The sequence below is a fragment of the Typopeltis vanoorti genome, chromosome 18, assembly GCF_054136105.1.
Source record: "Typopeltis vanoorti isolate ZY-2024b chromosome 18, IOZ_Tvanoo_1.0, whole genome shotgun sequence".
Lineage (NCBI taxonomy): Eukaryota > Metazoa > Arthropoda > Arachnida > Uropygi > Thelyphonidae > Typopeltis > Typopeltis vanoorti.
Genome location: NC_143566.1, coordinates 68,708,403 through 68,726,468, shown reverse-complemented (window position 1 = coordinate 68,726,468; position 18,066 = coordinate 68,708,403). Strand labels below are relative to the sequence as shown.

The 18,066-nt window shown below is 34.6% G+C and overlaps 2 protein-coding genes across 3 annotated transcripts in view; one reads left to right on the top strand and one right to left on the bottom strand.

The window, feature by feature from the left end:
- The window catches only part of Trs31 (trafficking protein particle complex subunit 31), a 331,260-nt gene that overhangs the window by 148,889 nt on the left and 164,305 nt on the right, over nucleotides 1–18,066 (bottom strand). The window lies entirely within an intron of this gene.
- Nucleotides 1–18,066, top strand: part of LOC150096749 (A disintegrin and metalloproteinase with thrombospondin motifs 6-like) — a 50,540-nt gene that overhangs the window by 28,876 nt on the left and 3,598 nt on the right. The window contains exons 3-11 of the mRNA XM_090408612.1: nucleotides 5,877–6,061; nucleotides 13,528–13,678; nucleotides 13,850–14,016; nucleotides 14,206–14,289; nucleotides 15,708–15,844; nucleotides 16,034–16,077; nucleotides 16,194–16,299; nucleotides 16,715–16,861; nucleotides 16,980–17,127. Coding sequence (XP_090264738.1) covers nucleotides 5,877–6,061; nucleotides 13,528–13,678; nucleotides 13,850–14,016; nucleotides 14,206–14,289; nucleotides 15,708–15,844; nucleotides 16,034–16,077; nucleotides 16,194–16,299; nucleotides 16,715–16,861; nucleotides 16,980–17,127 — 1,169 coding nt within the window. The remainder of the gene's footprint in view (nucleotides 1–5,876; nucleotides 6,062–13,527; nucleotides 13,679–13,849; nucleotides 14,017–14,205; nucleotides 14,290–15,707; nucleotides 15,845–16,033; nucleotides 16,078–16,193; nucleotides 16,300–16,714; nucleotides 16,862–16,979; nucleotides 17,128–18,066) is intronic.

Below are 18,066 nucleotides of genomic sequence, written 5' to 3'. Positions count from 1 at the left end.
GATGCTCTTAAGACTCGTTGAATCAGATCCAAAACAAACCATACAAGAATTAGCAGAGAAACTTAATTCATCATGGTCAACTGTCCAAGAGCACTTACATAAGAGTGGCAAGGTTCTTAAACAGGGTGTATGGGTACCGCATGAACTGTCAGAAAACAATAAAGCACAGAGACGGGCGATTTGCAATTCATTGTTGACCAGACAACAAAATGACCCCTTTTTGGGACGAGTCGTAACTGGTGACGAAAAATGGATGTTGTATAAGAATAATAAACGCAAAAAAAAACAGTGGCTTTCTCCAAATCAAACTCCAATTCCAACACCTAAAGGTGGACTTCATCCACAAAAGGTTCTGTTGTGCGTTTGGTGGGATATTCATGGAATTATTCATTACGAGCTTATTGGAACAAGGTAAGACTATCACAGCAGCCATCTACTGTGAACAATTAGAGCGACTACATCAAGCATTGTTAATCAAACGTTCTGCGCTTGTCAATCGAAAAGGGATAATTTTGCAGCAGGATAATGCAAAACCACATTCTGCAAGAATGACTCGAGAAAAAATTAGGCAGTTAGGATGGGAACTTCTACCACATCCTCTGTATTCGCTGGATATTGCCCCTAGTGACTATCACTTATTCAGGTCCTTAGAACACAGCATAAGAAATAAAACCTTCCGTTCGCAAGATGATGTACAAAGGAGTTTGATATCATTTTTTGCCTCCAAAGAAAAAAAACGTTTTTCAAAAAAGGAATTCTAAACTTAGTAGATCGTTGGAATTAGGTTATAATTAACGATGGCGATTATATAATTGAATAATGTTAATTTTTTCTTTAATAAAATTTAAAATAAAAATGTAGTTCAAAAAATTGATTATTTCCGGTCCCCCTTATATTTATAAAATAAGTATATTTGATCGAGGCTGTTTTTAATTGCAAGATTATACATAGGTTAAGTTAAATAAAATTATATAAAAAACTGAAAGCAAAAATGTAGCAGGAAATTTCGATGGCTACCAATGAAAAATAACGATCGAAGAAATAAGAGACATAAATAAAAATAAAAAAAGACTATTTGTTAATTTTTGCATTTTTTTAATGACTAAATACCTCTTCAAGTTTGTATTAATTGTGACACATGGAATTAAGGAATTGGCATTATTATTATTATTATTATTATTATTATTATTATTTTCGTATTATTTATTATTTTAGGACACCAATAATACTAAAGCGGACTGTATGGATACATCGATGCATATCATAGACAATATATTTACATAAATAAATAAATAATAGAAAACAATATAATATCAGCATATTTCTCATGAAACAAACAAAAAAAAAAACTTTTCAGTCATCTACAGATAGTTTAGACTATAATATTCGATTCCCTATCGCAGCTTTTCATTCGGAAGACAAGAGCATTGCCGCCTATTTTGCTTCAGAGCACCATTTCGAACTTGATTATTATTAATGGTTCACTGTTGTTTAATCTGCATATTAATGATATTGGAGATACTTTGAAGAGTGATATCTAGTTGTTTGCTGATGATGCTAAGTTGAGAAGATGATTTGAATAAGCTGTCAGTGTGGTCAAAGGATAACGGTTTTCCTTTTAATATAGCTAAATGAAAAGTAATTCACTTTGGATTTAAAACGTTTCAGTCGATGTATTGATGGAATTTCATTGCTGGAAATTGATGAGACCAGGAATTTGGGTGTTATGGTACGTAGGGAACTGACGTTTAGAGGTCATATTGCAAAAATTGGCAAAACAGTTCAGAAGATCATCTGGATGCTCAAAAATACTTTGACTGGTAGGGACAAAAAAAAATCATTATTCCTCTTTATAAGTCTTTGATACGACCCCATCTGGACTATTGCGCTCAGATTTGATCGCGTGGGTTTCTTGGTGATGTGGAGGCGGTTGAGAGGATTCAGAGGCTGGTAACTAAGATGGTTTTGGGGAATGTTCCATGAAGAGAGAGATTGAAGATTTGTGGGTTACAAAATGATGGAAAGAAGAGAGATGATATTATAGAAACATTCGAGTTACTGAAAGGGTTTATAGAATGGAAGTAGAAAAAATATTCACTATATGACAGGTGAGGGATAGAACAAGAAGTCATCATTGAAAGTTGAATAAACCTTTAGCTAGAAAGAATGTGAGGTCTAGAAATATTTGCTAATACGTTGGTGAATGAATGAATGGAATGGGTTGCCTGTGGTTCTTGTTAGTTCTTCGTCAGCGAATCAGTTTAAGGAGAGATATGTGTGAATACTGGTTAGCTTTAGCTTCTGCCTCCCATGGTGAAATTCTGATTGGATTGTAGATGGTATGATTGTGAACTATGCTATGGCCTCCCGCGATGATTCTTTTCACTACATGGAGATACTCGTTAACAACAACACAACCTGATGACCTCTCGTGACGCTGATCTATCAATTAGTCCATCTTACATTACTTGACCTAACGCTCTTCCTCTCAGAAATTATTTTTCAGGACAAACGTCTTGTCAGTTTGCTGAAGAAATGTATATTTTATCCTCTGCTAAATAGCTCAATCACCAAGTCAAGATTAGGTTGGAAAGACCTGTGTTTGAATCCGTTCCGAAACACGAAGAACTTTTATAGGGGCTTTTCAAACGAAAGTTAGCCGATCAGACGGAGGTTGAAGGGTTTCTTTCCCAGTTTTTTATCCGGCAAACCGGTCAAAAGGAAAACACGCAACTAACAATCGCTGCGATAGTAATTCCCAACAATAATAACTAACCTAAGACCGTATTGAGGCTATCTTCTAAACTTTAGCAATAGTGAAAAGATAAAATACACGACGCTGCATGCGAAATGCTGCTGATAATCTGCATTTTTACATTTTAAAATGAAATTAATCGGTAGCAAAAATTCGTCTCTATTGGTAACTGTACAATAATGGATAATAATCATCGTGATGGTTGTCTTAAGGTAAGGATTACCACCTTTGTCATTTTATTTATTTTTTTAATTTCACGAATTCATATACATTATTTATCTTTTATTTTGTTGCTTGTATCTTCACCACTCAATTCTGATTCCAGGCAGTTTTTTTAGCCACCATCAGCACTCGATTGTCCCCATTAGCAATTTATTGGATCTTTTATTCACTGCGCATGCTCATTTTATCGTAATTGTTTCAAGAGAAACGATCTCGGAGACTCTCTATGCATGGAAAGATGCAGAGATGCATATTTAGTTAACACTAACTCACTAAGAGACTGAAATAGCAGAATATTTGATGGAAAACTAAAACTTCCATCAAATATTCTGCTATATTTGATTCTACTGTAGTATGCTCAGATTGATAAACAACAACAACAAACTCTTACCCCTGTATATTATATAAAGTGTTACTCTTTGAAAACCAATAAATGAATCGCATATCTTTTACTCCACAAATGCACTTTTGTAGCGAATACAATTCCAGAATTTTTTTTTTTTTTTTCAATATATCTGATCCAAACACGAAAGTTTTTTTTTTTTTTAATAAACTCGCTCAATTTGTAGATGTTTAATGTCAGACGATTTTATTCCCAAAACGTGCAAATTTCATTATTATCACTTTTACTTTATGATAAGTTTTTATTGCTTACATCGACAGCCATCAGAGTAAAAAAAAAAAAAAAAAGCCAAGGCACGTTTTCCTAAAGGAAGAAGCAAAAAAAAAAAAAAAAAAAAAATTACACATCAACTGTTATCTCCAGGCGATTCACGTGGAAAGTCCCAAATGACTTTTTAATTGACTTACGAGTGCACTGCTAGTTTGACTTCTATATTAAGTTTCCAGCAAGGCAATTGTTTCGTCCTCCCAGCAAGCAAGATTATTTTAATCTATCCCAGCAGATTCATCTACATCGTTGCATTATTTCGGCGTGTTAATTGGCCGCTATGTAACTGTATGCTTCATATGATATTGCACATCTCTCCAAGTGCAAGGAACTCACTCGAGAACATCCACAGTGGTGTTTGCTGAAGGTCATCCCCCCACGCACTGATTTACGGCGCCTAATTACATTTACGACTCCGTCTAAAACTTTACGGAGCGCATATATACTGTATCGTCTTCTACATCACGTTCCGTGGGCGAATAATTGTGCACTTGGGTACGTCGACCCTGAATTCTAGACAAGGTGAATCAGTAGCTGCGTCTACATGGAATGCAATAGCCATTATTTTGGCGAAAAGAGTTAAACCAATGTTTTTGGAGAGAAGTGTCAGTGTGTTTCTTCAGCTGTTAGGAGGAGCAGCCAAGGAAATAAAGGTGGTTATGTATACGTAGATAAAGGCGGGTTTACAGACAAACGCGCCTTGATTTGTGTCTACGAAACATTTTTATATTTTTCACGACGAAAGAGGTGGATTTGTGTACTTTTCAGGAGTTCCCCAACATTCAGCTATGCGAACAAACTTAAGCCTATCTAGCTATGGATAATGGCTTGAAATCACGAAACATAAAACGGGATCACTATCTAGTTCAACTTCATGTTTCAAAATAAGGGGTCATCCTTACACGATGTCGCATTTAGGAAGACGGGATCTGATCTGGAAAATGTTATATTTTGTGATGGCGTGAGAGGATTGGGATGGGTGGGAAGAGAATATATCGAATAATTACGTCGCAAAGATGTAAACTTTTCCGATCAAAGAGGCATCTTTAAAACCACTGCTGACTGGCCTTTGGTTTCACCGAATTTTAAACCCCAAAAACAAAAATTTGGAAATGCCAGTTGTTCACTGACAACATAAAACTGAATTTAGAAGTTGTTAAAATTTTTTTCAGGCTTTTTTTAAGCCATATATATATATATATGGGAATTTCAACCCCATATGGAGTTGAATATATAATCGGGATTTCAACCTTCAAGCTTTTTTCAGTGTTTTTTTACCAATTGAGACAGACAAATATATATATAATATATTTATAAATAACTTCAATTTATAAATTTCATGCTATTAACAGTACTTTGTAAAAGGATGTAACTTAAAATAATTCCATAAATACGAATATTGTTATCATATAGTTAATGGCTTCGTATTTCGCATTAATTTTAAGGATGCAATACCAAAATATTAATAAAAATTATAGATTTTATTAAATTAAATAATTATTATAATTTCATTAGTAACGCAAGCTAGGAGGCGAATGTATTATGTCTGTTACTTGAGAGTGTTCTTATGACCGGTGTGAATGATGGGAAACACGAGTTTCGGTAGGAAAATCCTTCCACCTTTGTCTGAGAACAACTAACTCACCTTCATTCAAAGGTTCTTTGCGTCCTAGACGGGATTCGAACCCAGATCTTTCCAATCGTCAAAACCAATTGAACTATGAAAGTAAAGTCAGAAAAAGCTCACAAGTAATTTTTTCCAACACACCTATGATTGTTGACTTAATTTGTGTGCTATAAGCAATTTCCATAGTATTGTTAATACATAAGTAGAAAATTTAAAACTTTATCAAGACATGAAGTGTTTGGTAATGAAGAATTAGGTAATGATTAGAACAAGTACTAAACTTGTCAGGAAAAAAAAATTATAAATTGCATATACATTCGTCAGAACCATAATCATATTGGAACTAAGTTTGCTGTGGATTCAAATAATAACAGGAAGTACAATCTCATCTCACATGCCGTTTCTGTTTTTACATAAACTGCTAAAACCGTTTTTAGTTCTGAATATTCAATTCAGTTATTTCAAACTATTTGAACAAGTTCCCGTGTCCTAAGATAGATTCTGTAGATGCAATTACCTTTAACGTTGCCAAGTAGTATTAAAATTAGAATAAGGTTTGACCTAGTGATAAATCAAAGAATATCTTGTGTTTTCTTCCCCAGGTGATACCCTTTCAAGGTTACGTCATTACGAAACCGTCGTGCCGACTCTTGTTGACCATGAAGGCCGATTTCAAAGTTACGACGTCACCTACCACGGTCTGCTAATGACGTCACAGAGAAGAAAAAGAGCCGCGAATGCCTTACCACCTGCTACTCGGACATTGCTGACTCACGTCTACTACAAGGTGAATGCGGAAGGCAAAGACTTCCACCTGAATCTCACCTACAACACGAGACTGCTGTCAGCCCACTACACTCTGCAATTGTGGGGACACGACGTACGAAAGAGAAGACGGTCTCACGCCACGCGTTACTGTCACTTTCACGGGTATGTAGCCAGCGACCCGAGGTCGACTGCGGCGTTAAGCAACTGTCACGGATTGGTGAGTATTCGTGATTAGGATGGTAACCCCAAAGGTTTTCAGCTGACGATGTGTTTATTTGGAACACTGCTACATTAAAACAGCAAACTGTTTGTTTTGCTTTCGGATTTTTCCCCCCTCAACTTTCACTCTATAGATTTTTGTTTTTAGCACAATTTGCCTCTCTCTCTCTCTCTCTCTCTCTCTCTCTCTATATATATATATATATATATATATATATATATATAATATATATATATATTATATATATATATTATATATATATTATATATATATATATATATATAATATATATATATATATATATATATATATATATATATATATATATTATATATATATAATATATATATATAATATATATATATATATATATATATATATATAGAGAGAGAGAGAGAGAGAGAGAGAGAGAGAGAGAGAGAGAGAGAGACGTGGGCGACCATTTTTGGGCAAAAATTTTTTTGCCCAAAAATGGTCGCCCACGGCGGACCCCCTACTTGAATATCTGACATATGAAACTAGAAGTGTAATGATCCCGGTGATGGACCTTTTTATGACCAAGGAAAACTCGTTAGTGTAGCAACTGTAACAATTCCGGGCATAAAGCGAATGAGGTGATTGAGTTACTTACTTCAAAACAGAAATAACAATTTGGCATTTTTTTAAAGTAAGTCCCACCCACAAAAAGGTTGCAAACCAGCACATTAGTACCATGGGTGGGCTAAGTTTTTTTTCTTTCTTTTTATTAAATTTTATATATTTTTTGTATTTTTGTTTATTCTTTATACAGTTACGAAACTCATTATTGTAGTAAGTTCTTGGCTGTCCGTTGAAAACTGACCATTCACATCCAATGAAATGTTAGACATTTGTTAGATAAAATGTCCGTTCAAACTAACGAAATAATAGATTTCAGTAGGCATGAAAATATACTGAATGGCCACTTTACTGTCATTTAGGAACAAATTAGGAACATCTCCCTATTTAGGTAATAGACCGTTCCTGAAGATGTTGAGTCAAGTAGCTGCATATATATACAGCTACTTGACTCAATAAAACTGCATATATATGCCTGTCTTCCTGATTTACATACTGTAAATCAGGAAGACAGGCATCCGACGATTCTGTGTGTGTGTGTGAGATGCATCAGAATGGATAAAAGGCGTAATGACTTAAGTGAGGTTGAGCGTAGTATGATTGTTGGTGTCAGTATCACACAAACGTCTACTACTCCGGCCTTTTCGCACTACAGTGTTTAGAGTGTACCAAGATTGATGTAATAACCAGACAACTTCAAGTCAACGGTAGCTCTGTCAGAAACAGCTCGCTGATGCAAGAGGAGGTCAGAGAAGAATGGCAAGACTGTGAAACGTGACCGGAGAGTCACAACCAGTCAGACACAGCTCAGTACAACAGTACTGGTCAAAATATCATCTCGGAAAGCACAGTTCGGTGCACTCTGTCACTTTTGACAGGGGACAAAAACAGACGACTATACCAGTTCCCAATGTCAGCTAAGATCAGGAAGATGCTGCTTCAATGGGTATGTCGAACGCTGAACGGATGACGAATGGAAAAATCGCCTAGTCTGACCAGTCCCGGTTTGTAGTTTATTATGATGATGGCAGAACCACAATATGGAGGCAACAACATGAGGTCATGGACTCTTCTTGCGAAGTAGCAACAGTTCAGGCCACTAGTCGGGTGTACTGGTGTGAAGAATGGTTCCTTGGCACATGTTAGGTCCACCGAACACAACCGTCTGAATGTTACAGCCTATCTTAACATCGTCGGAATTATGCTCATCCATTCATGGCTGCAGTTTACTCATTGGGTACTTCCGGCTAGACAAAGAAATTAGAGAGAAAAAATGTTCCATCCCACAAAGCGCGTAGCGTGTTGAAGTGTTCGAGGAACATGACAGCGAATTTTCTTTACTTCAATGGCCAGCTTACTCCCCAGACCTTGTTCCAATAGTAGCATCTCTGGGATGAGGTAGAATGAGCAGTTCGCAGTGTTTGAGTAATGCTTTACGGGCTGCAACTTGGTCACTCAGCAGACTCGATCAAATAAACTACTGAACGATTGGCTACTTCAGAGTAAACAATATAAATGAACTATAACCTCCTTCAAACCGATTATTTTCAGTGTTTTGTAATTACACTTACTAGTGAATCCAAGGTGAATGATTCCCGCTGTGTTTGCACGAACAGGCAATGAATCTGACGTTTTCTGATAGGCATGAAATCTCTCTCTTTCTCTCTCTCCCCGGCTGCAAGGCACCTAACAAATTATTCAACAAATCTGTTTTATTTTCATATTTTTATTTTTTCTGTAATTTCTCGGATAGGTGATGTGTTAGTGTGTGCCTGTTTGTTTATACAAATAGCATGTACGTGATCACAAAGAGATATTTTGTCTCTATGTATATTTTCAATACTGCGTAACATTGATAAGAGGCCCACATTAAGTGGCCTCGCTGTTGTCGGTTACCGTAAGGAGAAAACTTAATGTCTGAGAAACTTAATGAAATAATAAACTGTTCTTTTCAACGCACTATCATGAACTGAACTAGTCTCAATTACTCACATACTCGTCCAAGAAACGGCAAATGCAGACGTTTATGTCAAAAAATTATAAGTTTCCTGAGATAATCAATAATTTGATATGTTTTATTACAAGAAAGTCACCTACTAGAACAGATCAATATCCCAAACGATGTCATTTGAAGTAACAAATCAGGTGCCATTATTTAAGGCACAGCTTCTCAAATGTTCAGGAGAGAAGTTTTTTTTTTTTTGGGGGGGGGGGGACACTAAGGAAAAACTTCACTTTTCTGCTCTCTTAACACTGAGATGGACTGCATGTCACTTGGTGAATGGCAAGTGGACTGCATAAGACGGATGACCATCGGTCTCGTACCTGAGTATTCGCTTGCACACATTTTTGTTAACAATCTGTTTCTAGGTTATAATAATATAATTCTTTAAACAACCATTCATTAGGAAAACCCATAAGCTGCTCTCCATAATTGATTTCCAAACAAAACAGTGACGCACCCAGAGGGGGGGGACAGGGCCATGCTCCCCCCTAAAGAAAAAGGAAAGAACACTAGAAAATTTTCCAAAAATCTTTTCCTAATTAAAATTCATTTTTTTTATTTATGATGTGTTGTGTCTTCTATTTCTATACTACTTATGAATTAGCGATCATTGCAGATGCTCAGTCGTAGGTCGTATGCGATACGTATTGTGTATTTTCAAATCGTCTACTGAACTCTCCCCCCCCCCCACCCCTAAGATTAAATCCTGAGTGCGATACTGTTTCCAAAGTACAGAAATTTTGCGCGCTGATAAGTGGATATCTTAGATATTCAAAAATGACTCGTTTGTTTGGTTTGTTTTGTTTCTGAAAAAAAAAAAAATTCATTTAGAATGAGGCTAACAGAGTAGTGATTGTTTCTGTGGATTGCTTTTTTATGTGACTTCCATCCATGAAAGGTTAAATTTATAGCACATTGGTACCGTGAGTAGGCTAAGAAATTTTTATAATTTTTAAAACGATTTTTAAGTCATTTTTTAAACCTAGTCTGGAAAGCTAGCTCTAGAGACCAAACTTAATGAAACTTAGGACTTTTTCAAGACACTTTAAGCCTATATAAGCAGGGTGGTGGTGTCACACCTTTCATCACACCACGAATTTCATCTCCCACCTAAAGAAATTCACGAACATCAATGTGCTCGGCGAATTCGAATTGCAGTCTGTTAATTAGAGAGTAGATACGTAGAGGTTGACCATAGTTGTTTAATTTACGGCTGAACAACTAATTTGGTTGGCAGAGTCAACTAAAGTCATGAAGTTATATATTACATTGGTTAATTAACATGTAGAAATCCCAAATTCGTCCATGATTAGAATACTGCTCACATAATTTGGGGTGATGCACCTAAAAATTCCCTTAAAATCTTTGATGCCATCCAGAGGTGAGCAGTTATGCTCATAGATATTCCCTCTTACAGACTCATTTCAGTCCTCTGTCTCTCAGACGCAGTGTTTCAGTAGTGTGTCTATTCTACAGGTACTTCCAGTGTGAATTAGCAACCATTCCTCCACTTACTGTTGCACCTGTTAATGCAAGAGCTGCAGCTACCCAGCACCCCTCTACTATGCAACTACAAACACACAAGCACTTGTTTCGATTCATCCTCTTACCTGTGTCCTCTGGAACAGCCTTCCTTAAAAAAGTATTCCCAAACAACCACAACCTGCAACTCTTCAAAAAAAAAAAAAAAAATCGATAAACTTCTATCTCAGTCCTCATTTGCACTCCACACACGGTACTGATGTGCCTATAGGTTCCTTTACTTCTGATATATGAGTACAATATATATATATATATATAAAGTGTTCTCAGGTTGATTTGTCTGTTCGGAAGAGAAAAAAAAAAGATTTTATAGGACTCCTTCTATCTCCATATATGAGACAGGTAAAGCTTATCTTCAGATGACAAACTTAAAACGTTCCACCAAAACGAATACTGTTGTCTCATTCTTCTGTCTCAGATGGAAATTTCAAACACAGATCAAATACTGTGCTTCAGTTGGAAAGTCTAGAAAATGCTCCAGTTTTTACCCATATTCGTTCATAAAGTACGCCTAAACAGCTCCTAAACTGACGATATAATATAATCGATGGAATTATATTTCTTGAAAATAGAAGCGTTTGAGAAAACGGTGTATTTGGAGTCTGCAAAGATTACTACATAAATCTGTTTTTGAAGGTAACATAACGAACTTCCATTATTCATGCTTAATCTGAAGGACAGTATCGAATATCATGCTCTTACACTGCATAAGAAAACAGTTACTAGCGTAATTATTCTTATGTAATGTACGCATTATGAATAAATTAATTTGGTGCGTCTTCATGATGTACGCATTTCTGTGGTTTTCACCCTAGTAATCAGCAACAGTAGCCTCTGTCAGTCGGTTTCGACGAAGCCTCTTTGGTTGAATAGACTTGGGTTCGAATATCCTATCTATGAGGTAAGGAACCTTTATTAGGCGTTTTAAATTAAAGATGAGTCAGCCGGTCACTACTGAAATAAGTTGGCTAAGAAGCTTACTTGGAATATATCTGCTGGATAGACTAAGAAACGAAGCCATAAGGAAACGACTAAAACAAGAAATAACAATAATAGACAAAAATTCAAGAAAGAAGACTGCGATGGTTTGGCCATGTGACCCAGAATGGGAACAGAAAGATTACCAACTAAAGAAAAGAAAGATTACAACGATGGAAGATAAAAGATCCAAAGGGCGGCCCAGAATTAGATGAAATATAAGAGGACAAAATAAAAGAGGACCCGAACATCAAATCACAACAAGCGACACCAAACTGAACAGAATTGTTCGGACTCTCCAGGGACAGACAGAAGTGGAAAGAGTTCATTCAGCCTCATCATCATCATCCACATAGATGATGGAAGAGAGAAGAAGAAGCAGAAGAGTCAGCTGGCAGTGGAGGGTATTTCTCGCGGAAACTCAGTTTTTCATCTCTCAAAACAAGCAAATCGGCCCAGTTAACACATTCTTAGAGGGATGCAGCAGAGGAATGGCAAGCTGACTTCATTAAAACTTGCCTAAAATCGCTAATCACGGGGACTCAACCCGTCTAAGGATGGATGAGAAGTGGATGGAATCTGCAAAGTTCTTTAGGCTGCTCATAAGAGTTGAACTAGTAACTCCATTTTCTGTGGATACTCCGATCTAATTTTAATTCTTCTTCCGAAATATTCATCCATTTGCCAAAGATTACATTTCAATATTTTATTTGACACAACTTCCAGAAATTCACCAAGAAATAAAAACAAACTCGCTTCTTTCACAAGTTAACATTAATCTATTATTATTATTTTTTTTTTTTACTGAAACATATAAACCAGCAAACTTAGTGGAAAAGATGTTTATCACCTTTTATTACTCAGCTCCCTGATCTTATAATAAGTTAAAGAAAAAATTACCATGGTGTCGATGTCGCAGTCAACCGCCAGACTGGATTGCTGGAAACTGTTAAAGCACTTCATGTTTTTAAATAAAGTCCAGAAGTGTCTGTCCGACATCCCATTTTGTCCCTCGTACATCACGCTCTACATCGCTAATTAGGAAAAAGAGCCAAATTTATGGATGTTTAAAGTGCTCCAGTCCGGTTTATTGCATGGCGCGAGCAAAGAACTCAACATTTAGAAGAAGCCGTCCAATAGAAGCCTTCAATGGAAATCGTTAAGATTTCTCTGGGGCAGCATTATAACATCCCTCCTCATAGAAATACCATTCGAACCAAACTGGGCAATTAATCTCTCTTAATCGTAACGATTATGAATAGTATCGTGTGTAGTGACTTCAATGGAAATAAAATTTGTTCTATGCAAAAGTTCTTTTAGCCTAACTTGGAAATGATTCTTGAGCCAACAATTTTTTTTTTTTTTAAACTAAAGTTTTGGTGATTCTAGGAAGAGCGGATTTCCCAGATGTCATGTTGGTATATGACACTAATAATAACCGCAAGCAATATGTGGTGGTTAAAAACGCTTTTAAAGATAAACAAGACCAGCAGTTTGTCGGTATATTTAAATATGTTCTTAAACTAGAATGGGGAGGACTTCTGTGAATTCGACGGGGCTCTTAAGAGTACTAGAAACATTCCCTATGCACAATAAATCATGAATGTTTTTTTAAGAATGTATCTAATTAATGCTTGGAATTCTAAAAATCATATTTCTACTATATTTGAAATTATATAAAGAAAGCAGAGTTGTTGTTTTTTTTTGTAATGGAGCACTCATTTTTTAAAAATTTATCCAAGTAGGTTACAGAAATGCTAATTATTAAAAACACTGTTTTTATAGGCTATATTACGATACCATTCTCTTGCTTTAATTAGTAAATGATCTTGTTGCAATATTATGAAGTGCGACCCAACGATCTTATCTGCTCTTGAGATTCTTCATACATTCAATGGTAATAATAATAAAAACACCCTACTCACGTTATTTTCGAACAGTAAAAAGAAATTCTACTTGCCTTAGATATTTTAATCAAAAAGACAATGAAAACTGTTTTTAATCAAAACGGATCATATTATCCCCGAGCTATCTTTATACTATTATTTTATATTGCGAAAAAAAAAAAAAATTACAACGCGAAATTTATTACGACATCTGATGGCCTTTATTTATTTATTATTTTTTTTTTTTATTTTCCTAGCATGGTATGTTTGTGTCAGCTGGTAAAGAATATCTCATCGAACCTTACTGGAAAAACAATCACGAAGGCAAGGAAGGACAATTGCATATTATATACCAGAGAAATTCTCTGAAATTAGCAAACAGAGAACCCCCCTGTGGTGTCGTTCAGGGTAAGAGATTCTCTCTGAAATCATAGTTATCAACCATTCTTATGTAATATTCCTTTGGTTTTGAAAAATATCTTACATCAACTGACTGCTTACAAAATTAAACTAAAATTATATTTTTATTATTTTATTTTTCTTTCTTTATTTATTTTTGCTCCTATTGTTAATATCTAGGTCAACCGAACATTGTTTTCTTGCCGAAACTTCCCAAGAAACTAAAACGACAAAAGAGATCCTTTAGCATTGAACGATACGTTGAAACTATGGTTGTGGCAGATACCAAGATGGTTGCACATTACGGAAAGGACACCGAATCATATATCCTAACCCTCATGAACATTGTAAGTATTAATCTTTACTGAGTATTGGAACTGAAATTAAGTAATTGTATTTAGACTTTAATATGTCCTAAAAAAAATAGCTATTTTCGCTTTTTTATTAATTAATTATAGTCCTTCCAATGAAGAGCTATCTGAATGGAAATTTTAAGCTGAAAGTTTTGTTTTTTCTTTTGTCTCCCTGGAGGCCAGGTTGCTAAATTGTACAAGGATGCCAGTATTGGAAATGCTGTGAATATCGTTGTGACACGTGTTGTACTGGTCACTGAAGAAGAGGTAAGTACCTTTTTATTTTTTTCCTGAATAATAAAAATAGTTTAAACCTTTGTTTTAGGAAGAACAGTATCTTAATATTACCATCTGTGGTATAATAATGGACTAGATGAAAACATTGGTGTTTGCGTTTCCCCTTCTTTCTCTTAGCCTGGTTTCTAGAAATCTTCATTTTTTTTTAAGATTGTTTACTTTTTTTAATTGGTCGATAGTAACATGATTCCAACGGCTTTGTGCTAAAAATGTGTTGGAAAGGTGGAGAGGGGGATAATCCGAAAGACAGTTCCCCTGTTCCACAGCTGATGACTCACAAGAAACTAAAAATTGAGAAAGTTATTAAAAATTAATTGCAAACTTGTTTATCAATTAATTAATTGGGTTGTGTTGTCGATTTATCGTCCAGAAGCAACAATGCAATTCCATGTGTTCTGAAGATGGTTTGTACGTTTCCAGGAAAGAAAAAATCAGAAGTCACCGAGAGAAGGAACAAAACATAATAAATACTAAATAAATAAATAAACCCTATTCAACCCTTTAAAGTCTTGTAACGTAATCTTACATGAATAAGACCTACAAAATTCTTTCCGTGACGGAAACGATTTGAATGCTGATCTCTTTCCAACACAGGGAAGAGTCTCGCTCCCCCCCCCCCCTTCCGCACATTTTGTTGTAACTTTGCAGTACTATTAAGCGTACATCAACAAAGTATCAGCAAAACTGTAGGGTAAGCGAAATGTATACCTGAGGTAGTGACGTAGCCCGTAAGTCAAAATAATTGCGGATACTTCCTTTGAGTAGATGTAAAGCCCAAAGTTCTTTATTTTTTATTTTTTTGTTTGCTTGCATAGGAAGGAATTCAACCTCAGTTATCATACAGAATATCGGTCTTTCAGAACACTGGTTTAATTAAACGTTGCGAATATTTTTTTGTTCTATTCATCCTCTCCTTAGTTGAAACGCTAGAACAGTAAATACAAAAATGGAGACAATAAAAAAACTCATTTTAACTCCCAAGCATCACGTTAATTGTAAGATGTTTCTTCATAAAAATACACAAATTAAGACAAAATGACAGACAATTACAATATTCAAATTTATTGCATTGTTTCCATACGGCTAATCCCAGCACACCACCTTTGATCCAAATATTTTTTAGATCAAAGAAGAAATACAGTTGAAATATAGTCATTGCTTCATCTTATACTTATGAAAATATAATATATAATAATTAAATATATAATTAAATATTTAATATATAATAATATATAATAATTAAGAAAATATAAAGAAATTAAAAATATTTTTTTTATTATATAAATAGTTTCTAATTGTTTGCATAATGATTATTATTTTTTTGAAATTTAAAACTTGACAGAATACATATAATAACTGATACTGACTTCTAATATTGTTAATCGCAGAAAAATTTAAATATTAGTCACCATGCTGGAAAATCGCTCAACAATTTCTGCAAATGGCAAGAAACCATCCGGTCTCGAAAAGACTCTTCTAAGAACAACAGAATCGCCCATCATGACACTGCAGTTTTGCTCACGAGGTAATTATAGGCATAAACTTTTGTTCGTTAATAGAATATGATTCTACTTAGATTAGTATAAATAATCCTAGACACTGGCAGCAATGAAATGAAAAAAGTTAATAATTTGCTTCTTTTTATTTTAATTGATCCAATTAAAAAAAAAATTAAAGTAACTATCGAATATTATTAAGACTTTTTTTTTTTCAGATACGATATTTGCTTTGACAAAGATGAGCCATGTGATACATTAGGTAAAGACTTTCGTTTATTAAAACAGATAATATATTTGACTTTAATATTATTTTACTATAAATAATATGAATTTTAAAGAATTAAAGTATGTAAATTTAAATATCCATTACCTTAGGGTTAGCTCAAGTGTCCGGAATGTGCGACGTGAAAAGAAGTTGCAGTATCACTCAGGATATTGGGCTTGCATCGGGTTTTACAATCGCCCATGAAATGGGACACACGTAAGTTATGTTTTCGTCTGCTTTTATAAAACAGTTTATTCGCATATAAGCAGAAACTATAACGAATGAAATAGCATAATATATAAAATATAATTCTGAATTAATTTTTCTTTTGATACAATTTATCAAAAAACTAGATTTTTAATGTTAATCTATATTGCATTTGTGATAATTTTTACCGAAAAATGTATATTTGAGTCTTACTTACTACTGCAATAAATATTGCTTATTACTTAATGATGAATTGTGACTAGCGCCATCTAACGAATACCAATCGAGGAAAAAAAAAAGTTAAGCATTAGTAATTTAATTTAAAAAAATAAAAAATACTGAGGTACTAATTTAAGTTACTCAGTTCAGTGTACAACTGATTAACCTAAAGTACGTAGACAATAGTCTGTTTTCTGTTTAACAGCTTCGGGATGCAACACGATGGTACTGGAAATGAATGCGAGCACAAGACGAATCAACCGGGACATATAATGACCAATCAACTATCCAGGCTAGCTCATCCGATTACTTGGTCTCATTGTAGCCGTCAATATATCACAGACTTTCTAGAGTAGGTAACTTTTATACTGTTAAATATACTGCTCCTATCTCAAAACTTGAAATAATTTCTGATCACTAAATCGAGTTATTTATCCTTGACTCCTAAATTAAATCATTATCTCTTCAAGTTCAGGGCAAGGGAACTGTTTAAAAAACGTACCTCCATTGACTAACTTCACCTATCTCGAGTTACTGCCAGGACAACATTACACGGCAGACGAACAATGCAAGTCCCACTACGGATCAAAATCGTTCAGCTGCAGTGAATCAGCGGAGGTTAGTAATATATTTGATTTAATAGATAAGTTGAATAAATGCTTAAATATAATTATTGTAGTTTGAAAGTCGCTTCAATAATGCATTAAAACCTCAACAGAACCAACCTGAATAATCTAGTGCAATCCGCGAGATTACGCGAATAGTTCCAAAGAATTTCAAAGAATTGTGGGTTACAAAGTTCTCCACATTCTTCATTCTCAGCTCACATCTACCGCACAACATGGAAACAGGCCTGTAATCAGACCATTCATCATCATGCTTTTCATTTGAATCTCTTGAGAGCACGTACTAGTTTTCATTTTCCTAATGGTCTGTAATTTAAGGCTTGTTTTGGTGATCTTTCTGTTTTCATTCTTTCAACATGTTCCATCCATTTATGTTTATATTTTTACATTTTTTTCCATTGCTGATTCCTGGTTTAATTCATTCATAATTTCTTCATTTCTTTTATATTTTGCAGTTTTTCTCATAAACTTCATTTCAGCTGTTATTAATCTTCGTTTGTCTTTTTGTTTTATTGTCCAGATTTCACTTCCATGTGGCTAATGTATTGTATACCTTTAGTGTGTTTGTTTTTGAACTAGGTTAGGTTTAAATATAGAGTATTACACCTGTTATCTTTAAATATTTTGCAATTTTTAAGTTTATATCTTTTTCATTTTCATATGTAATCATACATCCTAGGTAGTTAAATGAATTCACCTGTTCTAAAATCTTGTTATCTAACACTATTTTAGTTCTTACTGGATCTTGTCCTTTAAAGGCCATAGTTTTTGGTTTTTCTGTTGATATTATCATACCATAATCTTTGGATAGCTCATTTAAATTTAAATCTTTCTGTAAGTTATCTTCAGAATTTGTAATTATTATTCGATCATCAGCAAAAAGGAGAGTGTTTAAGTTCACAGTAGGAGAAAGTTTAATACCTTGATGGAA